General features: G+C 44.8%; 1 protein-coding gene across 6 annotated transcripts in view; it reads right to left on the bottom strand.

Annotated features, from left to right (window-relative positions):
- The window catches only part of EXPH5 (exophilin 5), a 533865-nt gene that overhangs the window by 33915 nt on the left and 474211 nt on the right, over nucleotides 1-25739 (bottom strand). For all 6 annotated transcript variants that reach the window (XM_085621525.1, XM_085621524.1, XM_085621526.1 and 3 more), the window contains one exon: nucleotides 3430-3487. In XM_085621525.1, coding sequence (XP_085477651.1) covers nucleotides 3430-3487 — 58 coding nt within the window. The remainder of the gene's footprint in view (nucleotides 1-3429; nucleotides 3488-25739) is intronic.

Genomic DNA, 25739 nt, shown 5'->3' on the forward strand with positions numbered 1-25739 from the left:
CCTCTGTGCTGCAGCACTTTAAAGGCACCAATGGGCAGAGGTGTGTGCATGCTGTCTAGCATAGGAGTTTTACTGGAAGAATAACCTTTCACACTACATACACCCTATGCCTAGACAAATTCTGCAACAGTACACACATTGTATGTGTGCTGTACAGCACACACATAATGTGTAGAATGGTTGGAGAAATAAAATAAAAATTCCAAATGAAAATATTACTCCATGTTAGTGCCTGCTTCAAGGGAGTGTCATTTTATGCAAAGCCCAATGTGTCTAGCCTAGTAGATACATTTTTATGTCAAAAAAGATATGTGCTTGCACTAATCTGCTCAAGATGCACCGAAGTTATGCCCCCTTGACGAAACGTTTTGCAAAGCGATGCAGAGTGCTATTTGCTCTGAGAAAGGGGCACCTTTCAAGCACAATATATTTTGGCCCTGATTTACAAAGGTTTAACTTTACTTTCAACACAGACTTGCATTTGTACAAAGCAACGTAAATGTATATTTGCTTTGTAAGAAAAAATCATGCAATACAGTGCACTGGACTGTCTTGCATTACTTTGCATCATGGAGGTGCTCCATGGGTGGTGGGTGGGCATTCCAGTGCATCCACCCCTGGATTTTGACTTGTAGACATGGATCTGTGCCAATATCCTGTGCTTGCTTGAGGCTGGCGTAACAAAAAGATTCATCTCTTTATCTACTCTTTGCATGTGTGCTGCACTGTGCAGCACACAAACATAATGTAAATAGCTTCATAGGAGGCTTCCTGTACAGAAACTATCCAGGCCACAATGCAGGAATCTCTTGCACTATGGTGCAAGGGTGCCTGCTTTGACGCAAGACAGTACAAAGTGCGCGAGTGCATTAAGAGAATAGAACTGTGCCATTGCTTTGAAGTTATAACACAATTCTGCTCTTTCTAGGTGATGCAACACAGCACATCAACTTTGCTTTGTTGTGCTTGGTTGCACCACTTCTTTGAAAATCTGGACCTTTGTGTACTGAAAAGTAAATACCCTTATTATATCTTCCACAGCTTTGCATGACTTTGCCCTGGGGTAAACCCAGTTTCAGTTTAGCATGCTCAGTTGGCAAATTAAAAATAAAGTAAGTGATTCTTATGAGCAGTGTTATATGGCAGATATTTCGACAGTCTGATTCACTTTACCAAGGAGCCCCTTGGAGGGCTTTGCCCATGCCATAAAACGTCTCTAGATGGGGTGCTCCTGTTCAGGTCTTTTCTTTGAAATCTTGGACTTATAGCCCAGTTTGTTACATTATACAACAGGACTACAAGTCCCAGAATTGAAAGAAAACCAAGCATTGGCAAATCCAAATAGATCTGGCATTCGCTGCCAACCATTAAGCAATTCTTGTTTTGTGATGGTTTTTGCAAAACTTTATTGTTTGGGAATTTGCCGGGCCCTCATTTAATCTAAAAAAAAAAAAGCAATGGCTTAAGACAAAAGTGTTTTTCTGGTCACAAAAAAGTACTCATTATGATGGTGCACCAGACACTGAAGGAATCTACCTTGAATGCGGATGTGCTGCTTGTGAAAGGGCAGCATGCTGTGACTCATATTGAAGTCAGTCAATGACTGAAGTAGGCTAGCATTGCCCCTTGGTGCATGCAGGAGTGGGTGCAAGAAAAATGTGAACAACAAAATCACAGACTAATGGATGAAGTCTTGCTTAAAACTCCTACACATGCTTTTAGTAAAATCAGAAAGTCTTGGCTAACACAGACCTTAAGAAGCTATCAGTCTGGCATTGGCTGCTAGCCTCGCCATTGAGAAAGAATTCAAGAAAGAAGGGGAGGAAGGAATGAAGAAAAAAAGGAAGGCAGACAAAAAAGGAAGGGCAAAAAGTAAGGAAAAAAGGAAACTAGGCAATAAAGATGCTGAAATGGAAAGGAAAGAAGAAAAGACAAAGGAATGAAAGTAGGCAAAAAAGAAAGAACGAAAGAATGAATGAGTGCAAAAAAGAAAGAACAAAAAGAAAGAATGAAAAAAGTAAAGGAGGATGAAAAGAAGAAAGAAGGAATGAAGGAAATGAAAATGGAAAGAATGGAAAAAGGAAAGAACAGAAAGAATGAAAGAAAAGGAAGAAAAAAGAAGAAAGAAAAAGACAGCAAAAATGAAAGGCAAAAAGATAGAAAAAAGGAAATAAGGCAAGAAAGAAAAGGAATAAAGAAGACAAAAAAGAAAGGAGGAAAGAAAGAAGGAAAGAGGAAAGGAAAGAAAGGAGATGGAAGGAAGGAAAGAGGGCTTGCAATATAAAATATTGAATACCAAAACCCAAATTACACCCCACCTATGCCTAAATAAAACTGTTACAGGTGTGCTGCAAATTAAACCACATAAAGTTTGGTTTTCTTCCTGGGCAAAGTTTTATCAAAGAACCATTGGGGAAACCAAGTCTAGCAACACAATATGGCGTGCTGTGGAATAACAGCAGTTCACTTCTAAAGGATTTTACAACAGCATTGGGAGGAAAGAGAAACTGATAAAGCGACAATGTTTGCTGTGCTCACTACAAATGCATCCTACTATCACATCAGGCAACACTGGCACTAACGGGAACCCTTGCTAAACAGCAGTGGCGTGGCAAGAAGGGGAGGTCGCTACCCCAAAACTAGTGCTGCCCGGGGTGGACCGCCCCCATCCGCCCCCAGCCTCCCCCCCCCCCCACCCCCCCTTGCTATGCTACTGAACAGACCAATGGGTGAAGAGATGTGGCTGAAAGTCCTTTTAAGTAAATATATTAAACAATGTATTCTAGTAAAATTAAAAAGTCTTAGCTAACCCTAGTCCTAAAAACTGGCACTGGAGCACTACATCACACGAGGTCCTGGGAAACTTGGCAGCTATGTTATTAATTATGTTCTGCAAATATTAATGCGGAATAAATAATTAAAAGTTAGCAAAGGTGTGGTTGGCAAATCTTTGAATTTATAAAAAAATCACTGCTAGCATATTTTGGGTTTGTGAAAGAAACAACATAAAAAGTAACACAACTCTGGCATTCGGAATGATCGGAGCTCAGTCGGGCAGGGCGGAGTTCCCGTTAATGCCCTGAGGCCCTCACGCCCAACTCACGTTACCACACATGGCAGTAAAGACGCAGGTTGCTAGGGCCAAAGACATCAATCAGTCAAGAGATCGTTTATTGTTGTGGCAAAAACAGAGCAGTCCCAGACTTTGTACCTCCAAAGGAATGCAATTCAGAGGATCATAAAATAAATGGTTTATTCTGGTTCAGTGATGCCTTTGAACTTGAAGTCGGTTTATCCCGACATCGGGCTATGGCAGGGTCACACGGCTGTATCGAAGCACTGCACCGACCTCGGGTACCTGTGATCCAGGATTCCGTGTTATCTTTCTGTGGCGAGTAAGTACCCGTGGCATATAAACACGGCACGTACCTGCGTCTGCCGCTCCATCCTCGGCGAGGCCGGGGGGCCCAGGGTCGGGAAGGTGTGTCTGGGGAGAGAAGAAGCTGTTGTCAAGTTCAGGAATGACGAATTATAACAACTAACTAAGCAATCGAGTTCTGACATTTGCTTTAAATGTACATCGGGCATATTTCAATTCTGCATACAAATATTGCACATGTTCAAGTGACAGACATTCCAAGGTGTGATTCGATCTGTTCATGGACTTCAATGAAAAGAAACCATACAGACACTGTAAGCGTGGGCAGCCAGCTCTATTAGATGAGATGTGGAGTCTGGAAGGGAGCGACCATGGAAGATGGTGGGGGTGGGGGGGGGCCTGGAGCACATCTGTTCTAGATGCACCAGTCCTCACGTCCATGGACGCTTTACAGTCACAGGATAGTGTTGTTCTCCAGTGAAGAGGTAAGTTTGGATCAGCCCAGACAATGACGCAGATGAAGAAATGCCGCGGGTGGCATAGGAGATGGGGACCGGACACAGCCCCCTGCATACTACCCTGGGACAAGTCAGTGATAACCCCCCCCAGCGAATATTAATGGATTAGCCCAGTTACGGATTAACACAGGGACTGCCTCACACCATGGCATGCCTAGTAGGAGGGAGTTGTTTGGTTTTGCAGGGGATAGAAGATGCTGCGTTGAATGATATGACCCACGTCTCTTTTGAACATAGATGGGCAGTGGGTTGGCCACTTAATAACAATATTCGGAGGAAATACAAGGCACCACTTTGTTGAGAAAAGCATTGGAGCTATGGGTGAACCACAAGTATAAAAGTAGTGACAGCTGTTACCATATTGACTAAAATATAAGTCATGAATAAATGCTTAATAAAGTTTGATTAAAAAAAAAAATAGAGGTAAGTGGACCAGAGCCGCTCCTGTCCTGGCAGAGAGGAGACTCTGTAGAGAGTTTCTGGTTTTCCAGGGTTTAGAAAACAATAAGTATTTATTAACTCTCTCCAGGTTCAGCCAGAGAATCCACAGGGGCCGATCAGGTGCAACTGGGCCAATGGCAGGAAGTCTTGCTTTGTGATGGGGTGTGTCATTGGGTGGATTGGATATAGCAGATTCTTGAGCTATAGGTGTGACTCTTCCATCTACGTGTAATGTTATGCTTAGCTACCATGTCAACTAAGTTGCAAGCGAGGCGGGTGTACCTCGGTATGAGTGAGTTACGTCACATCCCCAGTATGGCCAACTGTGCAGACATTTCAACTTCCAACCCGATTGTCGTATTAATCTGATCGCTTACTCCACTCCAGAGTGCCTGAATTAGCAACAATTTCCTGCATGCGGAAAGGAATTGTTCTGATTTTAGTCCTGGGGACATCCAAAGTGTCCAATCATTCCAAATCTTGTGTGTAGTACGTCCGGTGTAATATATTTAATTGGACCAGCCTTTATTGCAACTTCTCATGGGTATTTAAACGTCTTCCCCAATCCCCCTAAACTATCATACCTATATTCCTTTCTAATTTCGTTTTAGATCATGTAAGCACCACTGTGTATGTGGATAAGCATTTGGTATATGATCGATATGCAGTGCGGTAAACAGCCATTAGTACGCGGATGTTAGTCCGCGTACCATTACTTCGCAAGCGTTACAACGCATGCGATATTACAACGCGTAGCCTTTACTACGCAAGTTGTAACATCGCATGCGTTGTAACACTTGGGAAGCAAAGGCTCTCCACATCGTTGTGTGGAAACGGACGCGCTTCTGTTTGCACATAACGACGTGCACAACTGACGCTGGAAGCCCGGAGAAGAGGAACCACGGCTGAAGGAGAAGAGAGGAACCGAGGACGGAGAGGTAAGAGGGGCTGGGCTGTGTAGTATTTAAGGGTAGGGGGAGGGTTGTGCAGTGGGTAGTCTTTTTGGTTTTAGGGTAGTGTAGTTGTGTTTTTGTAGTGTAGAGTAGTGTATTTTGGTTTAGGGTAGTGTCGGGGGGGGTTGTACAGAGTACTGTTTAGGAGTAGAGACAGGACTGGGGGTAGGGGCAGGGTCGTGCTGGGGGTAGTGTTTTAGGGTTTAGGGTAGTGTTGTGTTGTGTTTGTGTACTGTAGGGTAGTGGTTTAGGGTAGTGTAGGGGGGTCATGAAGTGTAGTGTTAGAGTGTAGGGTCCAGGCAGGGGGAAGGTGGAAGGTCGTGTAGGGGTAGTGTATTAGGTTTTTATGGTAGTGATGTGGTGTTAGTGTAGGGTAGTGTTTTAGGGTTTAGGGTAGTGTTGTGGGGTTTGTGTAGGGTAGTGGTTTAGTGTAGGGACCGGCTTGGGGGTAGGGGCAGGGTCCTGCTGGGGGTAGTGTTTTAGGGTAGTGTTGTGGTGTTTGTGTAGAGTAGGGTTGTGTTTTCGGGTTTAGGGTAGTGTCGGGGGGGTCATGAAGTGTAGTGTTAGAGTGTAGGGTCCAGGTAGGGGGAAGGGCGAAGGTCGTGTAGGGGGTAGTGTATTGGGTTTTAGGGTAGTGATGTGGTGTTAGTGTAGGGTAGTGTTTTAGGGTTTAGGGTAGTGTTGTGGTGTTTGTGTAGTGTAGGGTAGTGTTTTAGTGTAGGGATCAGCTTGGGGGTAGGGGCAGGGTTGTGCTGGGGGGAGTGTTTTAGGGTTTAGGGTAGTGGTGTGGTGTTTGTGTTGTGTACGGTAGTGTGTTAGGGTTTAGGGTAGTGTCGGGGGGGTCGTGAAGTGTAGTGTTAGAGTGTAGGGTCCAGGCAGGGGGAAGGTCGTGTAGGGGGTAGTGTATTAGGGTTTAGGGTAGTGTAGTGGTGTTTAAGTAGTGTAAGGTAGTGTAAGGTAGTGTAGTGTAAGCATGATTTTAGTGCGATGTTTTTAATTAGCATAAATCATAGTACATTTATAACCATTTGCGTTATAAATGCATGCGCAGTTAAAACTTGCGAAGTAATGGTTTATGCTAAGTAAAAACATTGCACTAAAAGCATGCGAAGTAATGGTATGTGAAGTATCGACATACATTCATGCAGTGCATGTGTAATGGTTCCCCTAACAACTTGAACTCTAGTGGGGACTCATCTTTTATGTATTGTAGCTACACTGAGTATTTAAGTAGTGCATGCTGGTCTGGGAGGCATCTACAATGTTGAGAGTCTGATAATGCGGAATCCACCTGCAAGACAGCACCTGATTTTAGACCTCTTGGTGCCCAGATACCCAGCTGTGAAATCTTCATTGTATCCGATTTGTGCTGTCCTTCAAGGGTCTGTGGATCCTCCAGGATCAGGAGATCCCACAGGGGTTTGCCAGAGTTATTGTCTCCCCCCCCAATCCCAATCTGACGACTTGCCCTTTCCAGACTTTAATTACTATTTTGGTGTGCTCGGGACAAGCACCGGAAATCCATCCACGATCAAGGATCCCCGAGACTGCGCGTGGAGAGATGTAACCTGTCCATTCATTTCTTTGTACAAAGGAACAAACTAAGGCCAGTTTACAGCCTATAAGAAAAGGATAGCTGTAACCAATGCATTTGGAATAAAATCCAGATTTCTTGACTTGAAGTGGTTGTATTTAAAAGATTTGCAATTACTACCATAGAAGCGTTGTGGATTTGACTTGCACTGTCTGCAGAGAGTGCATGCATTGGATTTGAAAACCCCTTGGATGTAGATTGAAAGATGAGAAAATGAAGGATGTGGTATCTTTCTTTGGAATTACATTAGAGTATATAAAAACATTACCATGAAAAGTATTGTGTCCGTCTGTCATCCCTATAAGGTTTGTTGGAGAAAATAAAGAGTGGAAACCTAAGTTGTGCAGGAGAAAAAACATATGGTGGGTCTAGGGATGGCACGAACAATGTTCTCACAGTAAAATATCCCACCCGGAGGATACGGATGTTTAGAGAGTGAAAGGGCAGGTAACCTGAAGTGAAGACTGATTTTACAATGTAGATACATTAGTTTCGCTACAACTCACAACCCGCTCAGTACTAAATTGGACCTTGAGTACCGCCACATGATAGATACACTTCAACTTTTTAGGTCTGGCGTGATCGTGCAGCTGTCTGCAGGACCTATTGTTGCCAATGCTTTTAAACATACAGAGTGGTCTTTGGCGACACCAGAAGACTATTGCTCTTTCACCTCATGCTATTGCCTGGTTGGTGCATCATTCTGCCTCTTGTGCGGTGCTTGCATTGCGGTCATGGGAGAATATTTTACATCTCAAAATTACACTGAATCTCACAGATTATATTCCTAATCTCAATGATGCATTGTCAAAAGAAACCAGTTGATTTTCTGTTTTTTTTTTTTTTTTTTTTTTTTACACAGAAGTCTTTTAAATGTCTCAGTGAGGCTTTGCCATGCTTGTTAAGGAACTTGTTTTTGGAGTGGTCCTCATTGTAGTGCAACTTGTTCCTCTGATCTGCGTGGCCAACAAAAGGCCATCTTTGTAGACATATTTTATAGAGCCAATAACAACATTTTTAGGTATCTGACTTCGCTTGATTAAACAAAAAGAAAACATTCGATTCGAGCAGAAAACACCAGCAGTGGTGCAACCATTACCAGTGGTGGAATCCTCACAATGCTGTGTTCCATTAATTGTGTGCGCACTCTTCTTTCTAAAGAATAAACCTGTATTACCTACACTGGACATACACTTTGTTTTAAACAAGTGTGGTACGTGTGTCACATGTGGGGACCTAAATAGTGCAATCCTCGGAACAAGTCTATGGATCACTTAGCAGTGAAGGGAGGTCATAAGTTGCCAAGGAAGTGAGTGTGGGTTCTGGTGAAGATGGTAGAGGCAGGGTTGGTGCAGAGAGAGGCAGGTGGTGAAGGTGGGACTGTAAGGGGTTGCCAGTGCAAATTGAGCAGTTGGCATGTGGTTGGCCCTCTTCACATAGGTATATTAGCCAAGAGGGTACCAAGTCTTAAGGTTTTGCTTGAAGAACAGGTAAGGTTTTTCTCTGAAGTAGAGGAGGTAGCATGTGAGGTGGCTTTCGACTGGAATGAAGTTCGATAACCTCGACATAGATTAGGAGAAGGTCTGACATCTGGTGGTTTCCTTTCTGCAGCTCTTGGTTTGTAGTCTAGAAATGGTGTGGCTGAAAACCTTGCAAAACATCCGGAATGCCAGCAGGGTGCCATAGTTGACTGCCTTCTAGACCAGTGGTTCTTACCCTTTTGATTCTTGTGGACCCCCACTTTAACAATAATGGAACCCTAGGACCCCCACGGAGTCATTACCAGAAGTCGGGTAACCCGGTCTGAGCATTTTCAATTATATGAACTGCAAAATAATACACAAGAAACACAGAAAAGGGCATTCAACAAACAAATACAAACATGATGAAACATTAAGTAATTTGTAAACAAATATACAAAAACTAAATTTAAATTTTAATAGTAAGGTTGGAGCTTTTCTAAATGTAATCAAGGCCCCTCCTTCTTCATACTATATTCTGTTTAATGCACTTGTACTGCTCCTGTTAATATTATTTAATTTTCTCAGCAGTCGTGGACCCCTAGATTAAGCTTCGCTGACCCCAGGGGTCCCCGGACCACAGGTTAAAAATCACTGTCCTAAACTGTAGCAGATCTTAAAGAAACTGCTGGCAAACAGAGCCGACCAGTGGAGCTCTAGCAATGGTGGACATCTGCCAACGTTCTAAATGCATTTGAGGAGTCTTGCTTCAGCATGAATGAGTGTTCTCCAGGGATGTCAGATTGGTCTCTAGCCAGCTAGTAAAAGGTTACCTCCATTGAGGAAGTAAATAACCAACCCCCCTGCTTTTTGTTCTGGAGACTTTTCGGGAGAAAATCTTTACTTGTTAAAGCAGATATAGTCAAAACCAAGCAGTCTCAATATTGTATTTAATGTCTGTCTTGGAGTGGAGTGTGGAATAGATGTAGAAACTCATGCATTTGGTAGTGTTGATGACTAAAGGTATGGAACCGTCCAAGTTCATATTGTTGAGGCATTCCTGGACTTGCTGTTGCTTATTAAAATTGGAAATTAGTACAAACTTTGTTTTGGTTGGGATCAGCATAAAATAACCATGACACATAGGCTTGGATGGTGGTGAGACAAATCTTCAGTTCCAAACTCCCTACTGGGTTTTTTAAGTACCCCTCACACACCCTATTGGCATCATGCTTCATCATCAGGTCTCATCCTGGTCCCTATAAACCAGGATGGGCAACGATATTTCAGGGAGCACTAAAGATATTTCCACCGATGCGGTACTCGATGCTTTATTATAAAAATACCTGCGGTACACCCTGGTAACCCTTTATTATAAGGTGCCCCTGGTATGTTTAAAAAACTGGGTGGGTGTTGAAGCTTGTGTATAATGTCCCTACACCCGAATTATTGTCAACACGTTTCAGCCCTCAATCCGCAGGCCACTCAGAGTCCATGCTAGTACCCCACTCTCTGTTCATCACTGCCTCCCATAGCCCTAGACCTACCAGTCAGGGCTCTTTAAGACCATACAAGACGAACATAAAGTAACACAGGCTTACTTGCCTGTCATTGAAGCATATATTAATTTCCCAAAGGATATGTGATATCACCCCTTAAAAGGACAGGCCGGAGGGCACACCCCTGAAGTCACACTTACTCCAAGGGTGCACCGCCTCAGTTACACCTACATGTAGGCATATTCATGGAGACTGTACTAACTATTGTTGGACGCATGCTACTCACACCCAAAGCACCCATCCAGTACCGGGCTATCACAATGATCAGTTACTGCACAGAGCTATTCTGGCAGGTTTCATTCACACATAGATCCATGTGCCACTGGAATAATGTGAACCAAACACTGGTAGCAGTCTCTCACACCCATGCCATCTTTTTTGTGAAGGCATGTTTGCTTGTTTCATTTTTAAAGTGTTACCCTGTAAGATAAGTACACATCAACATCTGGAAAACTGGGTTAACCACTGCTGAAGAAAGTGCGTAAACCAACCAACAAGTCAGAGCTTGTTTATGTATGTCATGAAATACACCAAGCTTATTCTGTAAAGCTAAGAGTTGAAGTGGTTAAGTGGGTTGAGCAAACCGTCTGTGTGTGTGTAGGCATTGCATTTCTTTCTAGTATAGACGTGTCCTACTGTTATGTAACAATTTGTTTTCGTAACTTCATACAATAACAGCGCTCTGTTCAGGGATGTCTGCAACACAGCTTTTACTATACAGTATCACAGGTGACAGTACCAACAAAAGGCATTTGGAGCAATATAGTGCTTGAGCACCAGCATAATATTTACATGGGTAGCATTCAGTGAATTGTGCCATTTGTGGTTAAATGAGTAGGTAGATGGGTAATCTCGGCCTCTGACTAAATACCAGTGGAGGTAGATACCTGCCCAGTCAGCCTAATCCTGGCTCCACTTCTTGCTCCGTGACGGTGACCACATGTGGCTCATCTTCCTAGCACAGCTTCCTGGCCTCAGCCCAACCTTACGTCACCATTGGTGCCAATCACCGAACTCCACCGAAGCATGCCTTTACACCTAGTCCATGTACTCTCTAGTTCTTGGTTCTTGGGATACGGCACCAGGGCCTCATTTAACAATGAACGGTCACTGCACTTTTTGAGTTCTCATTGCAACTCTTAAAGCTGTTTCTCCATAGTAAGCAGTGGCTGGCTGCAACGTTTCTACTGTATGCCTTCTCACACATACATACAGCATTGCCTGTGATTGTGTGAAAAGGTCCAGCTTTTCCACTTTGGCTCTACCTCTATCCAGGCTGTAAGCCAGTGCCGGAGCCCATTAGATTCAGGGAGTTTGACCAATGATGTGAGAAAAGCAGAAACTATTTGGTATCACACCAAGAGTAGATCAAAACTTGATAGAGCCTTAATTAGGACACTGGTTCCTTCATTTTGGCGTCTCTGAATACACACACATGGGTTGGGTGGACTCGTAATGGCCATTTGTATAATGTTTACTCCTCCGTCGCTCATCAATGGACCCAGATGAACATACAGCTTGGCTAGTTGCTCTATTCTCTCATGGGTTGCTACTCTTCAGGTCCTGAACATATACTACTGTTGATACAAGGTTTCAACTCCAAGGGTAGTAATTTCTTCTGCCCATAATCAATGTGGTTTAGGCTCTATGGTACAGAACAATCTAAGCATATCCACAAGCGCACGTGCTGCATCTTTTTGCATAGGTGCAGATGCACACTTAGTGCTGGAGCAGTCTCAGCCATACATGCACATCGCCAAAACACTTTGTACAAAGGCAACTCTGCATTCGAGGACTTTCAATCCATGCATGCACTGGCATATGATTTAGCATCCCAACTCTCACTGGTTTTCCCTTCCAATTCATGCAAAAGTGCAGCGACAATACACAATCAGAGCAACATGACTCAGGCTCACAGGCACTGCCATTCAGAGCATTTACAGAGAGTAGCATGTTACCCATCGGCAAACGCTCCTTAGCACGTTGCCGGGGTATAAACCCTGCATAGACGCCTTTACAAAACAATATAAGCTCTTATACAGCTATTAGTGTAGTGCGTGTCGACTGTGTAATGTGAACGCAAGTCAACACCTAGAGGCTAAACATGAGTAAATCTATCAGATATTTTTAACAAGAACATGGAGTCCATTGTTAAGTCTCTTGGCCATAAAATGAACAGACAAGAGTACCAAGCAGCATGACTTTAGATGTAATGGGTTTTGTTAAAATAACCTGCCAGTTGTTCAGAAAATAAGCATATATATATTAATCTTGGGAATAACGAGGATGCTATACTTCCTTCCTTGGATGTTGCAAAGTCATTAAATTGATAAAGCATTACTGTTTGACTAAAGCCAAAGGCAGAGGTGCATTCTGGTTCCTAAGAGTAGATGCCCAGGGTTACATAAAGGGAGCAGTTAAGACTGGCTGGTGGTTGCCTTGAACCTTGTGTTCATAAATGATATCTCACAGTAAATGCTCACTTGTCTCCCAACAGGTTCTTGTGGAATCGAACAGCCAAGGGAAGGAGAAGTTAAATGCAACTAGATCAAAATTATAATAATAATACCTAATTCCGCACATGGTACTTCGTACTACAACTATGCCGTTTACATGCTCTGCCAATAACGTGAAGCAATCAAAGGGTACTATCTTGCTGACCCGGGAGGAAGGATTCGAACCTGTGCCCTGCAGATCCCTCCATTTCTCAGCTGCGAGCATCCATCTTACTCAACCATTAAGAACATGCCAAGGCATTCAGGACATTTTAATGTACAAGCAAAGGTGATTGGGTGGCATTAGCATCACAAGCCAAGAAAGCGGATTGGATGCTGTTGAAGACAATACGCCATACATAAATGAACACTGTCGTGCTACCTCTTGCAAAATAGGGTGTGTAGCATGCTGCAGTAAGCAAGACCTGAAATGTAGGACAGGGACTGTGTACATTATCTAGAACTGGTTATCGGAGACTTGGACAGGGATAGGGAAGAGGAAACAAGAATCGTGGAAGGGACGTCTTCCATTGTAGAGAAAGAGGGACAGAGTTAGTGTAGTCTAGTGTAGATAATGAGTTAGATTGCCAAATTAAAGATTACATGTACTGCAGGCAGAGGCGGTTCCAAAAGGTCTGGGTTTAATGTGCTAAAGCAAAGGCACATTAAACCCAAATTCAAGTATGAAATATAAACCAGTCTACGTTTAAAGCTGCCTTACCTTACCTTCATAATAGTTCTGCATTTTTTCAATGTGAAATGACGGTCAGATGAGTCCTTCTATTGTTTCTGTCACATAGAAACAAAGGAAGCACTATAATGAAGGGTCCCCTGCCACAGAGCTTCGTTTCACAAAGAAACAGAAAGAGGACACTAATGAAGGCAAAGGAGCCTTAAATACAAGAACAGCTTTCATACCGATGAAAAAGGAAGACATGGTGGCAAGAGCATTCAATAAGAAAAGATCTCTTGTTCCCATCCATTAAAAATAGAACAGGGCCGCTCTAATGCGAAGTTGCGGAGATGGAAAGGAGGATAGGAGAAAGGAGAAGCATCACTGGAGAGAGAGAGGGGGAAGAGGAAGCAACAAGAGAGGGATGCAAGAGGAACCCAGAGTGTGACACAGGAAAGTGGGACGTGTGGGAGGGAGGAAGGTGTGGGGGAAGAGTGGAGGAGGAATTAGTAACCACACATACAGAAAGAGAAAGGATGAAGAGGTGGTGGAGGGTGGAAAAACCTAACAATGAGACACCTGGGAAAGAAGGAGTGGCAGGAGGGAGAAACGAGACACTTTGGAAATAGGGCGATGCAGGAGAGAGCAAGCAGGAGTTGTAAAATAGTCCCTGGTGCATTCATTGCAAGCACCCCAAAGGAACCCAAAAAATACACTCGATCAGTCAACAGCATCAAGTGAGAGAAACGTACTCCTCTAGGCATTGACAATCATCAATCGCTAAAATAGGTTGGTCAACAAATTATTGGAAGGTGAGGACAGCAACACCCATTCTAGGCATATTAGAGACAATAGGTCTGTCTGACAGTTATGCTGTCAAAACTCCCACCACAAAATGGGTCACCTTGGATTTTGCAGTTGTGATTTACGCGCTTAATAATATAAACAAGGAAGTCTGTCAACTGTGACGCCAAGAAGAGTTAAGGTTCAAACTTCACAAGGTCTATGTTTGCAGCAAAGATGGCTATGCTACTGGACATGAGGAAATTTGATTATGGCTCCATCTTGCGTATTGACACCATTGTGATGTTGCCCTCACTCAGGCGCCGACGACATTCGTAGCTTTTCTTCGTACTCTGAACTGTAACATGTTAAATAACCTTTTTTCTTTCTCTCTGAGCAAAGGACATTCTGGGACCCGGCTCGAAGCAACTAATTTCCGTGATAACCATCTATTGACCCTTGGTGATCCTTCTCTGCCTTCCCTTTGTTTTACGAATCACCACCTGCATCACGCAAACACGTCCTGTTGTAAATTAATTAAACTTAGGAATGCTCATGCCACCTGGCCTATAGGGTCAGGTAGTGAACACGACCCTAGGGAAGGAATTTCTATTACCTGTTGTCCTGTATCTTGTAAAAGGAATGTTTGCTAGTGGATGACATGTTTTTGCACATTGAGGGCGTTGTTGCTTTAGGGGATTTAAGTGCTATAAAAGACTGTGAGCCACGGATTGAAGTGCCAGTCTCCTGAGAACCTACCACTGATGTACTTCTAGGACAACTGTACCTATCTGCAGCTAATAAATTGAAGTTCCTATGCCAACAGAGTGTTCCGTGTCTCTGTACAATTAAGCAGGCGAACTCAGAAGATTTCAGGCGTACCCTGCGCCGCCAGGCCTAATTCAGCCTGGTTCTTCAAATGGTGCCCTCTGTGAGGCGGCTTCAGAGGTCGTGGGTCCAGCCCGAGGATCGTGAGGAGCCCCGCAAGGAAATTCCGGAGGGCGCGCACCACGTGATCGACCCCTGCATGTCGTAAGTGGACCGAAGGTTTTTACAGTGTGGCTTCTCCTTTCCAACGGCTGCAAAGACCTGCTGCCCTGACTGCCGCCATGCTTTGGCTCCTTCGATGATGATTGGTATCGCGAGACATTAGACGGACCTCTGTTGGCGTAAGAAAACATCTGGTTAAGTTAAGTATAGTGGCCACTCCTTTGTCTTTGTTTTGTCTTTGTTCGACTTTTGCAAAAGCCGAAACCGAGGGGTGAGTGCAGTTTTTGTACTATAAAGTGACTAATTAACCCCTTGAAGTTTGTGAGGAAACTAGTGTAATAGCGATGCCTGGTTTCAGTAAGTTTAGAAGATGGTGTTGTTGTTGTTGCGATAGGGATTCCCGACTGGAGGACTCTTGTCCAATTCCTCCGGCCGGGACTCCCACTTATGAAGTATATTCTAAACATGGTATTGGCCCCATAGCCTTTAATGAGGCGTGGGTTCGCTATACTAGGAAAGATGGTGTTTTACGGTGGCCGCAGAATGGCAGTTTTGAGCTCAATATCTTAGATAATTTGGAGGGAACTTTGTTTAAACGAAAAGCCCGGCCGGCTATGTTTGACTCTTTCCGCTTATGGCGTAAGGAGGCCAAACAGAAAGAAATAAAACAAGCTAAAAGAGATAGGAGGGATATGTCTGTTATACAAGTTGCCCAACAGTTTAAAAATAATGAGACCGATCATGCGATTGAGGTTTCAGATAGGCAACATCGTATGGCGGTAGATAAATGTTATCCAGTGTTGCCAATTTCCCCTACAGAGAAGAATGTGGACCCTGAGAAGGATCCCTTAATGTCCCATCTGTTGAGGTTACCCCCGCCCTAGGCCCAGGGGGCTAATGTACCTTTTGCACTACAGCCTGTGCCGGGGGCAAATGCACCTTTATTATTACCACCTGTCCCACCTGTTGTTCCACCTGTCGCTCCTCAATCGGTTCCTGCACCCCCATCACAGCCTCTTCCGGTATTACCGGGCTCTCCCTTACCTTCGTCTCCCTTTGTACCTATTACTCCCTCTTCTGCCCCGCCTAATATTCTGTCTCCTGTCCTAATGACGAATTCTCCCTCCGTTCGGAGGCGAATGGTTGATACCGTTTCTGGCCTTTTGTCCCCTCTCTTTGGGACACTTAAAATGACCCCTGTTCCTCCTCGTAGACAAATTCGTAGTCAGCTCCCAGGTCCAGATGAACGGGAAGTGTTAGATCTTCTTGCCCGAAGGTGGATCACGAATGGCTCCCAGTATAGTATGCAAGACATTATGGACACCTTTCAGCAGTGGGAGGCACCAACGCAGAGATATGTTTTTGATACTATGTGTAACATTTTAGGTTAAGAGTGGGAGGATATGGGATTGGGACCAGCCCCTCGGGGCCTGCTAGATGTTCAGGCCGAGTTTGGTAAAGGGCTGATTGTGGGCACAGAGGTTGAGGATGCGGTAAGGACGCTTGTCACCTTTAGAATGATGTTTGTTTGCCAGTCTTTGCCAGAACGCGATTCCTCTGTTAGACGAAAATTAAAACACTATCCTATGAGAGAGGTTCCCCCAGTGTGGAGAGAGGAGGTTGCAGCTCAGGGTGGTAATCCTCTTATACCTGCTCACTTTCAACGTGTGTGGGTGCATGTTCCTTGGAAACGATCTGAGGTATTGGCCCTTAAACAGTCCTTACCGGACCCCCGTAAAAATCCTGCTGGGTACTACAAAGAGTTGTCCCAAACTGTTGATGCATGTATTATGAATTTGGCCGATATAGACATGCTAATGGGTAATGTGGTCCCACAACCATTATGGGCTAGGATTCGGAAGGAGGACCATCCCGGGGAATTGGGGGGTGATTGGGCTGCCATACTTGCCGCGGACAGACTCCAAGTGGGTGGTGCCAAACCTGAGGCTTTAATTACAGAACTCCCAGCTAGGATCATTGCCTTACTGAAAACTATGATGCCCCCTCTGCGAGTTAATTGGGATAAGTTAACAGCTTGTAAGCAGAAAGCGGATGAAAGTGTCTCTGATTTCTTCACTCGTTTTGAGGAGACGTTTATTGATCATAGTGGTCAGGATATGAGCACGGAAGGTGGCCAACGACTGTAGACAAATTTGTGTCTAATTTGGTTCCGGAAATATCTAATAAATTGAAGAATTCCGAAAGTGCGTGGGCAGTATTATCTTCTGCCCAGATATTGGCTACTGCTCAGTATTATGAAAACAGGGATAAAGAGGAAAGAGAGAAACTTGATAAAAAGACTAAAGAGCTGAAAACAAAAGTTCTTTTGCAACAAGCTTATCCCCCTCGCCCTGCCCAACGTGAATTTCAGCCACCTCAACAATTTCAGAGACAGTTGCAGAGGTCTGGACCTTTTGTTCACCGACCCCCACTGGGCCAGAATCAATCCGCTTACTGTAAAGAAGAAGGCCATTTAAAGTATAATTGCCCGGTTTTGTTACAGCGTACGGGCGGCATTCCCGGGTCACGAGGCCGGGGTGGTTATCAGTCAGCACCCAGAGGTAGAGGACGAGGTACATCGCCTAATAACCAACGTTCCATGCCCCCTGGAAACTCCACAAATTATTTTGATCAGCCAAATGTTCAGTCTACCAACTATTACAATGATGATTATTATACCGAGGATGAGAGTCAGAATTTCCAATCTAGCTAGGACAACCATGGACAAAGTGAGGGAGTAGTATCAGTTCCAGTGGACCAAAGCGGGCCTTATGTTGATGTTGTAGCACTAGGTGTTTCAGAGCCATTCCTATTAGACACTGGTGCGACGAAGAGTTCTATAATTCACTCTAAACTCCCTGGGGCACCTTTGTCTGGCTGTACAAATGTTTCTGTAGGTTTTTCTGGCGCCCCAGTTCAACACCCAGTTTCACGCCCTTTGCCCATTTCAATAGGTCCTTACAAATTGGAGGCCCCGCTCCTTTTAACAACTGGTTGTGGCAAAAATTTGCTGGGTTTGGATTAATTGAAGAGATTGTATGCGACATTACACTGTTCCCCTTCTGGTGTACGTCTTACCTTAGGTAAGAAATTGACCTCACCGATGTATTTGTCTAAAGACCAGCATCCCCCTGAATTACACTCTCTTCCCGCCACCCTCTGGGCCACCGGCCCCAATGATGTGGGCCTCCTGCGGATTCCGCCCTACATAGTTACCCTCAAGCCTAATGTTAAATTTCCTCGCATTCCACAGTATAGAATTTCCAGTGACGGCGAAAAAGCTCTTTTGACTATAGTTCATGATTTGGTACAAAATGGTGTGGTTGAAGAGACTAGGGGAAATGTATGCAATAGCCCTGTTCTGCCTGTTTTTAAACGAACCGACCCCTCTTTTTTTTTTTTTTTGTAACACGTTTTAAACTGTAATTTTATGCGTCTGTGTACATGTTGTGGTGAATAACGACTGCTCATTTGCACAACGATTGCTCATTTGCACAATTCCCTCCTCCCTGCCACTCACCTCTCCCTCACTTGAATCGGCCCTCGGATCGGGAAAATGCCGCCGCCATATTGGGGGTAGAGTTGGGTTGACGGCATAGTCGTTCGGCCCCTCCCTCTTCTGCTATATCATGAGCACTCCCCGCCGACCGCGCAGCGGGCGCGCCGCCGGCGCGCACAAGGCAAGCCCGTCTGCGCCTGTCCGCGGCCGACCGGGACTAGGGGCCATAACCCCTGGCCGTCACTCGACTCAGGGAATAACTTACAGCCCTGGTGCCCTGCATAACCTTCGACCCTCTGCGGAAACTAACTGCCGCCACTTCTATTACCCGCTTGAACTACCTACTATGTGTCAGAATTGTAGCGCAAGGCTCAAACCTGCTCCAAAGGAAGTCGGCCCTAAAACCTTCACAATGTTTCTTCTAAACTGTAGGTCCCTTCCAAGACATAGTACGGAAATCTCCTTATTGTTGGAGGATCTCGCACCCGATGTCATTTTCTTCACAGAAACCTGGCTAACGCCAGGATCCGATCCCGACCTAGTGCAAACACTTCCCCCTGGCTATCAAATTGCACGTAAAGATCGTGCTCAGGGAAGAGGCGGGGGACTGGCGATAATTCACAAGGCTCAATATTCGTGCTTATGTGCTTCAGACTCCATATAGGATTGCGAAAATCTGTCCTTCTCTATAAAATTTTCTCCTAACGATTGCTTCTCAGGGATTCTCATCTACCGCCCCCCAGGCCCCCTGAATCAATTTCATATAGCATTACCCTCCCATGTAGCTGAATTATCGACGTCTTCCTCCAATTTTTCTGTATTGGGGGATCTTAATATCCATTTTGATAAGAAGTCAGATAATTTGGCTAAAGAACTGATAGCAAGTCTGGCTGCAGTTCAGTTGGAACAATTAGTCCTGGCTCCAACACATATCAAAGGACACCTGTTAGACCCTGTATTTAGTAACAGTACGGAACTCAAGATAGAGCCCCTTATCCGCCTACCATGGACTGATCACTTTCTGATCCCCTTTGTTTGGTCGGTAGCTAGATTTGTCTCCTCTATCCCCAAGCCGCGCAAGATGAGAAATTGGTCTAAGCTCCCCCCTAGATCAGTGGATCAGTCATCTGACAGCTAACAGACCCTCTCTCTCACAGAATGTTTTAGTGGACAACAAGGAATTCGACGACTGGATACGTGGCTCGCTTGACTCTGTACTTCCTGTAAAAGAAATCAGCCTAAAAAGGGTACGAGAAACAGCTCAATGGTACTCTGAAGAGCTTAGAGTAATAAAACGGCATTGTAGAAAGCTCGAAAGAAAGTGGCGGTTGGGCTACGCCACTGCAGATAAAATTGCATACAGAGAGGCTATTAGAGCCTACAAATCAAAAATTAGTGAGATTTTTCATATTGTTAAAAATCTTACTAAACTTCCTTCACCCGTGACCCCCAATGACAATACCCTCTCCCGCTGTAATGAGTTAGCGGAATTTTTCTATCAGAAAATCAATAAAATGTACTCATCATTTGTAGTCTCAGACCGAGAACCCTCCCCTAATAATCTTTCTCCTATCTTGGAAGCGGCTCAATCTTCACGAATGATCTTGGATCATTTCCCTCTGATTAAACTAGACACATTAGAGACCCTTATACAGCAAGTAAAATCAGGTTCCCCACGTGACTCTGCCCCTCCTCGCACTATGGTGTCGGTCAGCCAAATCATTCTCCCCACTCTGTTAGAGCTGCTCAACGCCTCCTTAATCACCTGCAGTGTCCCACCTACATGGAAACAAGTCATGGTGAGGGCACTGTTGAAAAAGCCTACCCTCGACCCTACGGACCACGGTAACTATCGCCCCATCTCCTTGCTACCCTGGACAAGTACAATTCTGGAAAAATACATTAATTCCCATCTGACTGCATTTCTCGAGAATAACAATCTACTCGATGTCTCCCAGACAGGGTTCCGTCCTAAACATGGGACAGAAACGGCCCTGTTGGCCGTAACAGAGGAAACTAGACGGATCTTAGATCGGGGAGGATCAGTGGCAGTCATCCTCCTCGATCTAAGTGCAGCCTTCGATACAGTAAGCCACGAAACTCTACTGAACCGACTCCTTAACTTGGGAGTATCAGGGAACGCTTTAGCCTGGTTTAAATCCTTTCTGTGTGGAAGGACTTTTCAGGTTTTTGATGGAGACTGCTTTTCCTCTAGTAAACCCCTGGCCTGCGGGGTTCCGCAGGGTTCGTCACTTAGCCCAGCCTTATTCAACGTGTACATGAGACCCCTGGCTGAGATTGTTCACCCAAATGGTATTAAGATCATTACATATGCGGATGACACTCAGCTAGTGGTCTCCCTCGCACAAAGGAATTATGACACTGCTCAGACCAACCTGACTGCCTGCATGGAAGAAATCAAAAACTGGATGACAGCCTCGTCCCTTAAACTTAACGGTGACAAGACCGAACTTATGTTACTTGGACCACCAGCACTCTCTACCATGGACCTCTTATGGCCCTCTAGTCTGGGTGTCTCGCCCATCCCAAAAACCAACATAAAAAGTCTGGGAGTATGGTTGGACGATTCCCTAACTCTGAACACCCAAGCAACCAAGATTTCTGCAACCTCCTTTGGAATAATTAGAATACTGAGGAAAATTCTCCCACTTCTACCGTTTGAAGCCAAGCAGGTCGCGATACAGGGCTTTAATTCAGTCTAGATTAGACTTTAGTAACGCCTTATATCTAGGGTCTCCGGAATATGTCCTGCAAAAACTTCAGCGCATACAAAACTGTGCTGCTCGCATGTTGCTCCAGCTCCCTTGTAGAGTATCAGTGGAGTCAGGACTGAAAAAGCTTCACTGACTCCCTGTTAGGGATCGAATCAAATTTAAAGCCCTCTGCATCTCTCACCAGGCATTCTGGAATACTGGTCCAAAGATTAACCACTGTCTTCATGCTCCTTACCAACCTAGAAAACAACTCCGCTCCGCTAAAGCATTTCTAGCCGAAGCTCCTAGGATTAGGAGATCAAGAGCAGGAGGCAGATCCTTTTCCCATAACGCAGCCAAACTTTGGAACTCTCTCCCTGTATACCTCAGATCCGACTCTAATTTGCTTTCTTTCCGGAAAAAGCTCAAAACATTCCTTTTCGCTAAATAATCACTCCCGAAGCTACTGCGTTACGAGGCACTATCTTCTTCTATCTTAGCGCTTGGACGCCCTTGGGCAAAAGTCGCGCTTAATAAAATCCCTTTTCATTTCATTTCAGCCACCTGTCTATCGTTTTGTGATTGATCTCAGAGAGGTCAACAAGATTGTAGTACCTCAATTCCCTGTTGTCCCGGATATCAGTGCCCTATTGACAATGATACCTGCCTCAGCCTCCTGGTTTTCTGTCATTGACCTCAAAAATGCTTTCTTCAGCATTCCCATTGCTGAGGAAAGTAGGGATATTTTTGGCTTCTCCTTAGCAGGCCGAAGCTTCCGGTTCAAACGGGTTCCTCAAGGGTATTGCAAGAGCCCCTCCATTTACAGTCAAGCATTAAAATCACAGCTCGATACTATGTCTTTACCACCAGGTGCCACTCTCATTCAATATGTGGACGACCTGTTGGTTGCAGCAGATTATGAGGACACTTGTAAAAAGGTTACTATTTCACTGTTACGCCACTTATCTGACCGCCACCACAAGGTTTCACCGTCTAAATTGCAATATTGCTGCCAAGAGGATCCTATCTAGGTCATCTCTTGTCAAAGGAGGGACGACGATTGACCCCAGAACGTATTCAAGCAATTGCCCAAAAGCCTATTCCATTACGCAAAAAGAGGTGCGTGCCTTCTTAGGTATTACCTCTTATTGTAGACAATGGATCCCCAATTTTTCCCTTCTGGCGAAACCCTTGTTGGCACTAACTCTTAAAGATACACCACACCCGCTTCCATGGACTGCGGAATGTCAGAAAAGTTTCACTGATTTACTTACTGCCTTGTGCTCTGCCCCTGTGTTAGGTACTCCTGATTACAGTAAGCCTTTTACACTCTATGTTCATGAGAAAGAAGGTTGCGCATTATCAGTTTTAACGCAACGATTTGGGGACAAGCAACGTCCCTGTGCCTATTTTTCGGCCACGTTAGATCCAGTGGCCAAGGCGTTACCTAGCTGTTTGAGGGCTACAGCCTCCGCAGCCGTTTCCATTCTCCAGTCTGCTGGATTGGTATTAGATAATACCCTCATTGTCATGGTGCCGCATGCAGTAGGCACCCTCCTAAATAGAACGAAGACTGAACACCTCACAAGTGCCCGCATTTCGGGGTACGAATTGACGCTCTTGGCTAGCCACATACACATTAAGCGATGTAATACCTTTAACCCGGCAACATTGCTGCCAATTCCAGTAGAAAACGGTACTCAGGAGTAGCATGATTGTTTCCTCCACACGGAGGAAGAGACAAGAGGCAGAGTTGATTTAAAGGATACTCCACTCCCGGACCCGGATGGGATCCTATGGGTGGACGGTTCTTGTTTTAAGCTTCCCAATGGTGAAACGACCTCAGCCTATGCAGTCACTACCTTGTACACCGTTGTGGAAACAGCGCGTATTATGCATAATTCAGCTCAGGCAGCTGAATTGATAGCACTGACTAGAGCTCGTGTGTTGGCTGAAAGGAAAAGGGTGAATGTGTATACTGATAGTCAGTATGCGTTTGGAGTGGCCCATAGTTTTGGCCGCCTGTGGAAGGAAAGAGGGTTTCTCACATCCCATGGCACTAAGATACAGTATGGCCAATTGGTAAATGACCTTCTTGAATCGCTCACCTTGCCCACTCAGATAGCGATTGTGAAGTGTAGTGCACATAAGAAGATTACTGATGATGTAGGTCAAGGAAATGCTTTCGCAGACCGGATAGCGAAAGAGACGGCTAGAGACACTACAAGCCGCATGTATGTTGCGGGCTCTGCTAGATGGGTTACACAAGGAGGGATGTGTGAGAATACTGTGGACAGTGTGAAAACGATCCAGGCAGAAGCCACAGAGAAAGAATTAAGTAAGTGGAAAGAGAGTATAGGAAGGTTGGATGTGACAGGGTGCTGGACAGACTTGTCAGAACATCAACGCTGGTTGTTACCAGATGCTTATGTACTCCCAGTACTTACCATGGCGCATGGTCCAGCCCACATTAGCGCTAAAGGTATATGCAAACTTCTGGCTCCGGTATGGCAGAATGTGGGGATCCCTCAATGTGCAATCTGGTTAAGCATTGTATTATATGCTTGATGCATAACCCGGGGAAGGGAACACCAACACCGGTAGGCCACTTTGCTCCCCCAATGTACCCTTTTGAGGTGTTGCAAATAGATTACATTCACATGGAACGATGTAACAATCTGAAGTATGTGCTTGTTGTGGTATGTGCCTTCTCCCGATGGATAGAGCCTATCCCCTGAAAGATAATACTGCTCTATCCACGGCAAAAGTCCTTTTGAAGGAGTTTCTGCCGAGATTTGGGTTACCCAGAATTATTTGGAGTGACAACGGAAGTGAATTTGTGGGTCAGATCATGCAGAAAGTATGTGCAGGCCTTGGCATCAGACAAACGTTCCACGCAGCAAACCATCCTCAGTCAGCGGGTTTGGTAGAATGCTATAATGGCACTCTTAAGCTTAAACTCGCGAAGATACAAGCCAGCACGGGTCTTGCTTGGCCTGATGCTCTGCCCTTGGCTCTTTTATCCACTAGAACAACCACCCATTCCCGTATGGGGCTTAGTCCTTATGAGGTTGTATTTGGACGCCCTGCAAATGTTTGGGGAGTCCCAAGGCCGAAGAAATACTCCGAGATAGAGCATCCATTGTTAATTGACTATTTGCATGATCTCACCACTAAATTATGTGTCCTTCACCAACAGGTACAAGATACTTTGCCTCAGGCTTCAACTGATCCTGGTCATACCATACGACCCGGAGATTGGGTCTGCATTAAAAACTTCCAGAGGTCGAAGAACTTTGAACCTCGCTGGAGAGAGCCTCGTCAAGTACTGTTAATGACGCGTACTGCAGTGAAGGTGGTCGGAAAAAAGAACTGGGTACATGGGGTACATTGCAAGAAAGTGCCCCTACCATTGCCTTATGATCAGTGGTTTCGTAAACGAATTGGCGATTCTGAAAGCGAAAGGATACCAAGATATGGACCGTTTAGCGATTCACACCTAGACTTTGCCAGATCAGAGGGAAAAGACGACGAGGTCGTCCAAGCAGCAATACCACCGGCATTGGAGTTGGACCCTACTGAACCACATCTCCTTTTCCCAGAACAAACTGTACCTGGTTCCCAGAGGTACGATTTGAGGCCCAGACTGAACAAGAATACCTCAATAGTACCTCATTGACTTTGTCTTTATCCCGATTTCCACATGTTGCAGGGCCGTGATCGTAGTCTCAGAATTGTGACCCAAGGTGTGGCTCTAGGCCTGTGGGACTTGTAGGAAAATAAAAAGAACTACAGACAATCACAGCTGAGTGAAGCAGCCTCCCGTCACGGGCAACATTTAGAGATGGAAATGACTGTTCGAAAGGGAATGGACAAAATACAAACAATGAGCACGAAGCATTGTAAATTATTGCATAATCGTTTTGTAGTGGCTTTAATAATATTGATTTTAATGTGTATTATATTGTCTTGCATAGGATGGGGACTACATGTAATTTTTACGCAGCCTATTCCCAAAGTTACCGTTGAAATGCATACACATGTCACTCTACCCCCTCATGTTGAGTCGAGAAGGAGTGAATTCCGTAACAACACATTTGTTTCTATGCTACACCAACATCAATTGGCTACTAATGCGACGAACTGTTGGGTTTGTGGTCTTCTGCCAAGTTCGGTGAATACTGGAATACCATACATTACCCTTCCTTTTTCATTTAATGGTTCTTGTAGTGCATGGTGGGAATTGAGTGCCAGTTGGGTATTTTCTGGAGATGGTGATACCCGAGACGTAAGGAGCTTGGGAGTACATCTATACCATTTATGTTGGCGGGACAGAAAAAGGATATATGGGACGAATAGTGAGAAGACAGAATATGCTGATCGCCAAACCAGATCTACGGATTTGTATTTCCTGCCCTCTAATAAAACCTCTCAAAAAGGACAAACTTTTCTAGTGGTACCTGGACAAGCACCATTCTGTATTAGGAAAGGAGGGTTAGAATATAAAGGTACAAGCAAATGCCAGCATATTGTGACCTTGAATGGGACAGATTGGCCTCGCATGGTTCCCTCACGTAATACATACTTCGTGTGTGGAAATAAGGCTTACACTTCTCTACCAGGTAATTGGAGAGGCACTTGTTATATCGCTTGGTTGTTGCCCCCTACATATATAGCGGAT

This window comes from Triturus cristatus, chromosome 8 (assembly GCF_964204655.1).
Source record: "Triturus cristatus chromosome 8, aTriCri1.1, whole genome shotgun sequence".
NCBI classification, from domain to species: Eukaryota; Metazoa; Chordata; class Amphibia; order Caudata; family Salamandridae; genus Triturus; species Triturus cristatus.